At 31.7% G+C, this 10,735-nt stretch overlaps 2 protein-coding genes and 1 pseudogene across 2 annotated transcripts; 1 reads left to right on the top strand and 2 right to left on the bottom strand.

Annotated features, from left to right (window-relative positions):
* Positions 1 to 2,509: 2,509 nt before the first annotated feature.
* Positions 2,510 to 3,703, bottom strand: LOC135194518 (uncharacterized; annotated as a pseudogene).
* An 891-nt stretch (positions 3,704 to 4,594) lies between these two features.
* LOC135194530 (uncharacterized) lies at positions 4,595 to 6,225 on the bottom strand. The gene is made up of 2 exons (XM_064220143.1): positions 5,779 to 6,225; positions 4,595 to 5,391 (listed from the first exon to the last, which is right to left on the bottom strand). The coding sequence occupies exons 1-2, from the start codon at positions 6,149 to 6,151 to the stop codon at positions 4,760 to 4,762; spliced, it is 1,005 nt and encodes a 334-aa protein (XP_064076213.1). The 5' UTR covers positions 6,152 to 6,225; the 3' UTR covers positions 4,595 to 4,759.
* A 271-nt stretch (positions 6,226 to 6,496) lies between these two features.
* On the top strand, positions 6,497 to 9,784 carry LOC135194526 (uncharacterized). Its single transcript, XM_064220112.1, has 2 exons — positions 6,497 to 6,795; positions 7,989 to 9,784. The coding sequence occupies exons 1-2, from the start codon at positions 6,624 to 6,626 to the stop codon at positions 9,413 to 9,415; spliced, it is 1,599 nt and encodes a 532-aa protein (XP_064076182.1). The 5' UTR covers positions 6,497 to 6,623; the 3' UTR covers positions 9,416 to 9,784.
* The last annotated feature ends 951 nt before the right edge of the window (positions 9,785 to 10,735 follow it).

Here is a 10,735-nt window from a genome sequence, read left to right as displayed (position 1 = left end):
ATGTATTTTTACTAATTTATTATTGTTAACATTATTTTATTTTAATTAAATGCTCATGTGTTCAGATTTTATATTAGGTTAGATTGGATAATTAATATATTCAATTAAATTCATATCATTGTATTCAAATTGCTCTAATTCTGTATTATTTGTAAGTGGAAACTTAATTGGTATCTGTATTACCTTTTTTAATCATATATTTGTGTATTATGTTACTGTTTGTTTCCCAAATAAAATAAATAAATAAAATAAATAAATTTATTATTTAATATAATAATAATTTTAACAGTATTTTTCTGTGTATAACAAATTATGATTTCCCTTATTATCTTATTATTCAACAGTAAATCAAGACGTAAATCAAATGGAAGTTCCTTGGCAAGAAGAGCAAGACCACTCCCTTTTGACTCTGGGCCGCCTGCTACGCGATCAATTGGCTAGGAGGCTACATGGTCCAGTCACATGAATATATTACTTGATGTGTATATTTATGATGATGCTAGATGACAACACGAATGAAAGGCTGAGTTTTTATACTGAATAACTTCATATAATTTAGTTATAACTGACCCTTGAACTAAATTAAATTATTTTGAATTTTTAATAGGTTGGCTTTCACGACAGAGAAAAATTAAGCAATCAATATATATATATCAATATATATATATATATTGATATATATATATTGATTGCTTAATTAATTAAATAATATATAATTAATTAAATAAACCAATCAATATATATATATCAATATATATATATATATATATTGATATATATATATATTGATATATATATATATTGATTGCTTAATTAATTAAATAATATATAATTAATTAAATAATATATATATCAATATATCAGAAGGAGCCTATCAAAGTGTTTGCTTTGTGTCAGAAATAAAAAACTAAAAGATGAGACCCAATATTAAATGACAAGCAACTTATCATATTTCAGATATTAAATATTTAAATAATGAAATATGTATAATTGTATATGTCGGCGATTCGCCAGAATTCTCCCCGGGATTTATGTAGAAATCCAGAAAAACACTTTTTGCATTAATCAATTTAATATTAATAGTAATAATTGTATAGCAATTGGTCCTGCAATTGTCCGAGCAATGCCCGCCTGAACTTACTTTTCTACTAACTAAACTATAACATCCTTTTTTTATATCAACAACAAAACCATATTTATTTTGTTACAAACATAATAACTATTAATGGCGTATAATAATAAAAAAATAATATAAAATTATTTTTGATCCTAAATAAAAAATCGTAATATATTGGAATTAGCTTAATTATTTATCACTATCTATATTAAAAATATACCGGACAAATCAAATTCACACATTTCTTGACAAAAAGAAATCATATTTATATTACAAAATTATTAAAACAAATTTTATGACAAAAATAGATCATATTTATATTTCTAAATTATTTAAACAGTATTAGTTAATAATTGCCATAACCAAAACTAATACTAAATCTTAATTTATTTAATTCCTTACTTATTATAATAAATCTGTCCGGAAATCATAGGCTTAAAACGCCATAGGTACAAAACAAATGTTAATGACTTGCTTGATACATTCTACATTCCAAAATAAGAAATATAACTTAGTATTATCTAAGATTGATTCTAAAATATGAATTACAATTTATTATTCTACATTTTGCTTACTTTATTGCTAAGAGTAGATAATAATATTTCCTGTATTATTAAGTCCCAAATTAGCTGATAGATGTCTCTTTACAGATTATAAGTTTTATTCGATTTGTTACATATATTGACAACAGATGGCAGCACGGCCGAGCGCCCATATATACATAATAAATTGTCTGTGTACAAAATATATTATTGAAATTGATTAGTACTTGTTTTATTTAGATGTTACGGTGTAAATGAAAAGCCAAATTAAAGATGTAAAATTATTTATTATTTTTATCAATTATTTCAATCAATTTCTGCACAACATTTTGCCACTGAGCTTGCTGTTGCAGCTCCAGCTGTCTTGTTCGAAAATGCTCAGTGGCAATTTCTTTTATAATTTCAATTTAAAGGAAGGCCGAGACATATTGCGCCTCGGAGGCCGAAGGTTTCTTAGTGGGGTAGAGCGGCGGTAAGTTTGTGATGTCGGTGGTGTATGACTGGTCGACGCTGAAATAATATGAAAATTCAGGCCATTATATTAATTATTATATGTATCAATTTAAATTTAGTAGGTATTTTCTTAAGTTTTACATTGTCTAATATCATAATTATAATCATTAATAGGCAAAGCATTTCATAAAGATTCTTTTAGTGGGTAATTTACATGTTGATAAAAATTTTTATTTAATATATTTAGTATTTTTAAGTAATAATAATACCTATAGGTGAAGAAGCCTCTTCACTGGGTGTGCTGTCCAACACATTATTTATTTGTGGCTGTCGTGTAATACCAGCCAAATCAACAATTGGTAACAACTGAAACATAAAAATATATATATAAGATAGGTTATTGAGGATGCTCAAAATAAACCACAAATTGTTTCTCTGAAAACACAAAGAAACGACATTTAAAGTTCACTAATATCGCCTCCTCTATTATATCTCTTTATTTTCTTACAAAATCAAAGTTCAAAATAATCTAAACATTATCTGTCATTCTGTCATTCACCCGTCAAATGCGCGGCAAACTGACTTTCAGTTACAGATTAAAAACGCGCGGAGCGCAGCAAATTTGGGACAATGAAATGTCATTTCATTACATATATAATAATAAATGTGTCATATACTAAGATAATAATATGTATATTCACATATATAAGCACATACATGCATGCATTAAATTAACATCTCATTGTTATATTATAACTTAAATTTTTAATTACACTAATTGAATTTTTTTTTTTAAGTTTTCTCATACAATAAAAATTGATATGATGGATAGTCTGATAAAAAATAAAATATTAAAAACCCTATGTTTAATAAAAGATCAAACTTGCAATTAACTTTAATTATATAATTTATAGCAAATATTTAATAATCTTGTTACCTCCACACCAACTTCTTCTATTAATTAAGGTTAAAACCCGTTGCTCCAGGTCTGACAATGCAAGTTTAATTGGTGGACCACCACCTGTGCTTGATGCGGCTCTATTAATTTTAGCCGCCTTTTTTTTGTGTTATTTTTAAAGTCACTCCAAACCTTACATGCAAAGCGAGGAATGATTATTATTAATAAAGGCACATGCATGTTTTATTAAATAAGTTATATCAAAAATGGTGTGCATGCGCGATAAAAAGCGTGTCATATTAAACTTTAAAAGATAAAACAACAAATGAATTTTTATTACTAACGAGAAGGCAAAAGTGTTTCCATTTAAGTAAAATAATATAATTCATTGCATGGTAAATTAAGAGTCAATTGGAAGTATAGAACTCCATTTTTCGACCGGTTTCGAATCCTAGGTACCATCCATATTTAAGATGGATGCTAACTTATTCCAGTTAGCTGTGGCCCTCAGCCGCTCCTGGGGTCCATAAACGGGCTTATTTAAGTCGCCGTTACTAGATTTGAGATTATAATTTATTAATTTTTAATTGTAGGATATCACATATCACACTGAAGTAACAAAACATATTTAACTCACTTCTCCATGAAATCCACCATCGTCTCAAATTGCGTATGCGACGTTCTTCTTGTCATGGTATAAGCAACAGCAATTAATTATTAAATTCAATTCAACTTTTATATCAATAGGTTGACATAGAAAATACGAATTGCGCGCTAATATTGTTTGACAAGAAGAAAACATGACGATTAATGTCAAATACAATAAAAACGGTCGAATATATTTCTCTCGCCTTTTTTAGCGCGTGTAAGTGAGATGGAAATATACAATTGTGGTGTAGTCTATTTCGAGTAGCTCGACGGTTATCATGGTTTTAACGCAAACGAGTAATGTCAAACTCATAGTATCGAATACAAATACTTCGTAAACGTTTTCGAGAAGTCGACACGTTATTAACGCATGAAGTATTGAAACTCGTACTAGGGGTACTGTAGGCCGTTAAAGAACTTAGTTCAAAAAAATCATAGCGTCGGCGAAGATGTGTCATAACCTGGTGTCTGAGTTAAGGATTAAAGTCTGTATTACAGACCACTAGGACCTCAATTCACGGATCAAGAAGAGCTTTACTCTGACATGACATTTAGCATAGAATTTAATTCGGGGATAAGATAATTACTGGCATCATTTTTATTAGTTAGATATTTCTCTATGGCATAAAAAAAAACATTGTTAAATAACAATATTTTATTTAATATGTATTCTAAAATAAATCGCTTTGTTCCAAGCACCAAATTTGTGAGCAAGATTTGAACTCGATCTAAATGTACAGTGTTGTTCTTCACTAACACGCTTGTTCAGTTTTGACACGCTTTTTTTCAATTTTATCCTTGACAAAAGCCCAACCAATTTTCTTGGTTTGACCTGAGATATAAAAGCAGATCCTTCTACAGTAGTAAAAAAAACTTATGATATATTAAAAAAAAAAATAAAGAACAGATTTCAATCAAACGACGCCCTTATTTTATAAAGTTTCAGGTATGCATTGGTTTTAAATTAAAGAAAAGTCAAAACATTAAATCACACACAGACGATAAAGTAACAGGACATATACGTATTATCCAGCAGACCTTGGGCAATTATGCCAAAAAAAAAAAATATAGTTCCTATTAAAATATGCTATAAAAATTTAATTATCTATGATTTATTCGAATTTTCCCAGTAAAACGTTCATCTGCAAAGTTCTCGTAAATCAACTCAGGACTATAAGACCTCTCTTCGAGTGTCAGCTGAACGGTCTTCAAAATTTTCTTCCTATCTAAATATGAGCCGTCCTTCTTACTACAAATCGCTGACAAAGTCGTATTGATCCAGGCTTCGTAATACGGTCTCGTGTGATCTGTGATACTGTTCGGCGCCCATTTAGCTATTTCCGTTGGCGGCGAGATGCCATTTCGTTCGCGGACAGGCGACACCAGTTCCCTTCTATGTTTAATTCTTTTATCAAATTTACCATTTCTTTTACTGACTACGTTATCTTCAACGATATTCTTAACGGCTATTTTATTTCTTTGATGTCTATTTACTAATTTAGGTATATTCGTTTTTTTAACATTGTTTATATTTGGTATTTTAATTTTTATCGCTCTCTGTGGTTTCCTTTCAGTAAATGTTACGGCTTTATAAGTTTTAGTTGCGTCGTGTGTGTCGGTTATAGTTCTGATTAGAGGTCTCTTATTTATTTGATGTGACGTATTATCCATTTTGACATTCGGTTTGGATTCGTGTGATATGTTCTTAACATCGTCCCGCGCCTTCGAGTGATCTGTAATGTTAGCGAATAAAATGTTTTACATTCTTAAATACGGCTAGATGGGCCGATGACGTCAATATCTATGGGCGGGGGTGACCATTTAAAATCGTTTGACTTAATAAAAAAAAAGCGTGGAGTTAATGCTTGTTGACTTCCAGGCAGGAGACATAACATACATATATAATTGTATTTAACTAACATGACTGTATTTTTAGATGTTGAAAAAGAGTAACTACTGAGTTTCTTGCCGGTTCTTCTCGGTAGAATCTACATTCCGACCCGGTGGTAGCTTTACTCTACCTTAATCTATTAGTTCTAATCAATAAATAAACTTCTGTTTTTGGAACTGCAGATAGTTGGAGCTATTTTCGACTATTTGATAAAACAGATCCAATCTACCTTTATTAAGGTCATCTTTTGTATCCAATATATTTTTAGATTTAGTTTCGTATCTTCTATCTAGTAAATTCCTTGTTTTGCTATTTTTATCTTTGTCTCTTTTCCTCTCGGTATCTTGTATATTTACGTCCTTTTTTTCAATTTTCGAAGGCACAATCAGGTTTGTTACTCTTGAATGTAAGTTGTTTTGTTGAGTTTTGTTTTCAATTTTTTCTTTACTGTTTCTGAATTGATTAGAATCTCCTCGATCTTTGCCGAATCTGTAATCTTTGTAATTTGCCTTTTTTTTATTGTAATTCGTTTTGTTCAAATCGGCGAACTTATCTTTGATTTTGTACAAGCGCTTGCCGTCTATTGCGTTAATTTTGTCCATTGTAAAGGCTTTAGACACTTTAAAATTTAATTAGATTGTATTTCACGGATAATTTTAATTTATTTTTATGTCAAATTTTAAACGTCATCGCCATCTAGATTAGGTTAGATCTAAACAAGGAGTTTTATTTATGTCCCCAATAGGAAATAAACAGTAATGTATTTATTTATTTGAGCGCACTGAAAAAGTTTTTTAATCTGGATAGATATTTAAAGATAAAATTGTTAAGTTAAAATCAAATATCTAGAAAAAAAATATGTGTTTTTTTAATCTGTTACACCATTTTTATTAAATGAAGAATATAAAAAAAAATCAAACATCATTGTCAAAATTGAAAGTCAATAATCATGAAAAAGTAAAAATAAAAATATATATTATATATAAAAAAATCCTCTTTCTTAAATTTCCATCTAATACATACATTCGATAGACGAGCAGAAACATAAATAATATCTATCAGAACATTTATGAAATGGATCAGATGTCAACGGTCGTGAAATCCAAGTCTTCAAACAACGGAATACCACTTAAGCCTAAGAAGAACAAGAAAACCATCAGCGACGGTGATTTCGCACCCAATTCGGTGAAGAAGCGAGGAGTATACGTGGACAGGAAATTGTTTAAGTCACCTTTGTACACTCAAGGTGAACAGTCAATTCTCAAAACACTTCATCAAAATCAAAATATACTTTATTCAAGTAGGCTTTTACAAGCACTTCCTCGGTTAGGGTTTCTTGGTGTCTTTACGTAAGCTGAGTATGCAATACTTACTGTACCAGTTTGATTGCTGAGTAACTATAGCTACAGCCACAAGGGACATAACATCGCAGTTCCCAAGGTTGGTGGCGCATTGGCGATGTAAGGAATGGTTATATTTCTTACAGCGCCATTGTCTATGGGCGGCGGTGATCACTTACCAACAAATATCAAAATTAAAATCTAAATATATTATACTTTATTCGAGTAGGATTTTACAAGGACTTTTGAATCGTCATTTAACAAGCTATATTAAGTTAAGCTACCATGTCTATAAGCTACTATATAATTATATCTAAATAGAGCGTCTAAATAGAGAAGAACTAAAACAAAAGAGCTAACTTTATTATCTTGGTGTGCGTGACGTCTACGGTTGACACGTAAAACGTCAAACTGCTTTGCTAGTGTGCGTTAGTGGACGTTGACAAATATTTTTAGAAAAGACGATGTGACTTTGACGACCTCCGTGGTCGAGTTGTGTGTACACCGGTTTTCATGGGTACTCCACTTCGAGGTCCGAGTCGATGTAGAAAAAGTTCATTAGTTTTCTATGTTGTCTTGGGTCTGGGTGTTTGTACCGTCGTTACTTCGATCTTCCGTAACACAAGTGCTTTAGATACTTACATCGGGATCAGAGTAATGTATGTGATGTTGTCCAATATTTATTTATTTATTTATATTTATTTAGAAGGAACTTGTGGACGGATACAAAAATACAGTACAAATATGTGTCAACATTAATAGCCGACACTCCCATCAAAATAGGAAACCATAAAATAATATCCTGAATAAAAATTACAATAATATAAAAATATATCAGATTTTTTTATATTTGATATTAGATGGTAAGTGGTCGCCAACAGGCATTGACACTATAAGAAATATTAACCATACCTTTCATCGCCACCAACTTTGAGAGTTAAGATGTTAGTCAAAGGCAAAAACAATAAATAATGCCGTTTGGCGGTAGAATATCTGATGAGTAGCTGGTACATACCACAAAGTCTTATAGGATTACTTTAGATTCATGAGTAAATGTGACCTGTAATAATTCTAAAATAATTGTACTACTAACTTTCAGAGGCAAGTGATTTCAAAACCAATAGAAGACCACCGCCGAGACCGAGACCTGGTCAAAAAAAGTTTTTAGCCTCCGTTCTGAGAATACTCTCGAAATCAACAACCGGCACACAATATCCAGATCGCGAAGATCAGGCAGACGTTAGACACAGTAAACGTAGAGCTCGGTCTAGACTTAGACTCGAGACAGATATAAGAAACGAGAAACCTAACAAACGAGGCAAGTATAAATCAAGAATACTAAAGAAAAACTTAAACAACGACGACGATCGATTTATTGTACTGCAGTCAACGAAACAAATAGCACAGACGCCGTCTAATTACTCTGAAGCAAATGCATTTAGTTTACAGGAGGAAAAGACGAAGATACGCTCGATTAGAGATATTTTGGTAAACAACACTTACAGTGGATTAGCAAATGATATAGCGAGTGATCTTTTGGAAGATGTGCCGGCGAAAGATCAGAAAATAAGGATTAAAGACGAACCGGACACGATCGCATCGGATATAAAGAAAGAGGGCGAAAAAAAGATCTACAATTTATTCGTTGATTTACTAGAAAGTACGTTCAATGCTTACAATCTCAAAGACGGTACGCTAAGCGAGTCGAATGTCGCTTTAGAAATAAATGAATCTATAGCCAATAAATTAACAATCAACAATAAGTTAGAATCAAATGATTTAACAACGAATGCAGTTAAGAACACTTCGATAACAACAATGAAACACTTCGATAACCCGTTAATGAATATAAGACTGTCCAATCATAAACCTTATAAACGCATTAATCCTAGAGTATCAGTGAAATCTTGGGATTGTACAAAAACAGTTAATACACCAGAATTACATAGCTTTCCGAGCAAAAGGAGGTCTATCAGAAGTAACAGAAAAAAGAAGTTGTTAAATGTATTCAAAGAAGAACTACAACTTAAACGTACGTGCGTTGAACCGATAAATTTATTCCAAGCTTTAAAAGTAATGGCGAAAAATAAACAAAAGAAAAACGTATACGAGCAACGCGACGCAAAGCGTTTGAAGAATATATCAGCGGAAAGCAATTCAGATAGACGCGAATGCGTGTTTAAAAGACGCAAGATCATATCAATGAAACCGAAAAAAACATCCCAGATTATCAACCGTGATGTCATCGGGCAGAAATATTCAGAATATAATGCAAAGTTTAAGAAAAGAGAAAGGAACTCAGCAATACTTTCGCAGCATTCGATTAAGGTTTACGGTTACAATTACGAAGATGTAGTTGAAAGGAAGAAAGTTCAGCACGCTAGAAGTCACGAGAGATGGCCTCAAAATCTGAACAAAAGTCGCGAACTTACCGCGACGTTATCGCCGTTCATTATGCAATCAAATTTAGACTACTACACTTTGTTACAATTCCCCGATCGATCCTCTTGTGATTTTACTTACTAATTATTAACATTTCTATCATTATTTAATTAGTCTAGAATTATTGTTACAAACTCCTGAAAATTTTCCAATTTGGCCCCTCGCACACGGCGTATTTGAACGCAACCTCAGAACAAGGAGCGATCGGAAACGTGCGGTTACTGCGCACAGATATATCGACACAGACGTGCTATAGTCGCTCGTAGCGTTCACGTTTTGGTCATAAACTCATCGCGCCCCTCCTCTACCCCTCCTCTTGCCCTTTGTACGGCCATCGAACGAGATTATCGCGTTTTACGCGCGTTCGAATCTACAAAAACGCAAAAATAGGCATCTACGGCACAGACGAATCGCGTTTAAAATACGCCATGTGCTAGTTGCCTTACAAGAGTTACAGTAAGACAAATAAATAATTTTGACACTTAATTGACTTATCATTGGTTGAGATCTTGATCTTTATAATATTTTTAATTGCCGCCCACGAATTCAGTCGCGTTTTAGAGTCGGTCGTCAGTTTTTACGTATAAAAATGTAAGAGCTAAAGGTAAGAGCTGAATGCTGCAAACCAGTGTAGAGGCATTCTGTGAGAAGTAAGTCGACACTCACCGAAAAACGAACGTCAAATGTGTGACATTGAAGGCCTTATATATTAATACCATGAGCCGATTTTTGTCGCAGTGATTATGGGACGATAGCTGCACGTAAAAGATCGGTTATGGTCTCATTTCGAAGAGCTCCAGCCGTAGATGTGCAGAAAATTAAAGAGGATTCTTGATTGCAATTAACTAAATTCTTACGTTTTAAAAAAATAATTCATTTTAGAGGTGGGTAAAATGGAAAAAAAAAAAAAACGTAACCAAACTTAAAGTAAATTGTTATCGACAAACTCTAACTGTTCAATTGTAACTGAACTAATGTATACTATTTGACTTTAAAAAAATCATTTAAAAAAGGTTTAAATTAATTTTAGAGAACGGAAAAACGTTACTAGCCGCTAAGAGAGCGGTGCTACGGCTGTATAAGAAAAAAAAATAGAAAAACGTAAACCAAATTAAAGTAAATTGAAATCGACAAATTCCAATTCTAACTGAACTGAGTACTAAAATTAAAATAAATTGATTTTATTATTGATTCTATTCAACATTAAACATTTCATTTAAATAAGGTTTTAACATTTTGACGCCAAATGTAGATAAGTGACTTGCATTTTACAGTAAAATGAAGAAAAAAAAAAACAAAACTTGTCATAAGTTTCGAAATTCCTATAAAATCGTTTGAATAAACGCGAAGTTTCGCGGGAGACCCACTTGTTATAAAATAAGGCCTAAACGTGTATCGTATCAA

This window comes from Vanessa tameamea, chromosome 31 (genome assembly GCF_037043105.1).
Source record: "Vanessa tameamea isolate UH-Manoa-2023 chromosome 31, ilVanTame1 primary haplotype, whole genome shotgun sequence".
Lineage (NCBI taxonomy): Eukaryota > Metazoa > Arthropoda > Insecta > Lepidoptera > Nymphalidae > Vanessa > Vanessa tameamea.
Note: the sequence above shows the minus strand (reverse complement) of the source record. Positions and strands in the feature narration are given on the sequence as shown.

Excerpts from the sequence above, each read along its gene's own strand:
- LOC135194530 (XM_064220143.1), bottom strand. The coding sequence starts at position 6,151 with ATGGACAAAATTAACGCAATAGACGGCAAGCGCTTGTACAAAATCAAA. Across the intron at positions 5,392-5,778 it reads AAAAGATGACCTTAATAAAG|ATCACTCGAAGGCGCGGGAC; the intron begins GTAGATTGGATC and ends CTAACATTACAG.
- LOC135194526 (XM_064220112.1), top strand. The coding sequence starts at position 6,624 with ATGGATCAGATGTCAACGGTCGTGAAATCCAAGTCTTCAAACAACGGA. Across the intron at positions 6,796-7,988 it reads GTCACCTTTGTACACTCAAG|AGGCAAGTGATTTCAAAACC; the intron begins GTGAACAGTCAA and ends ACTAACTTTCAG.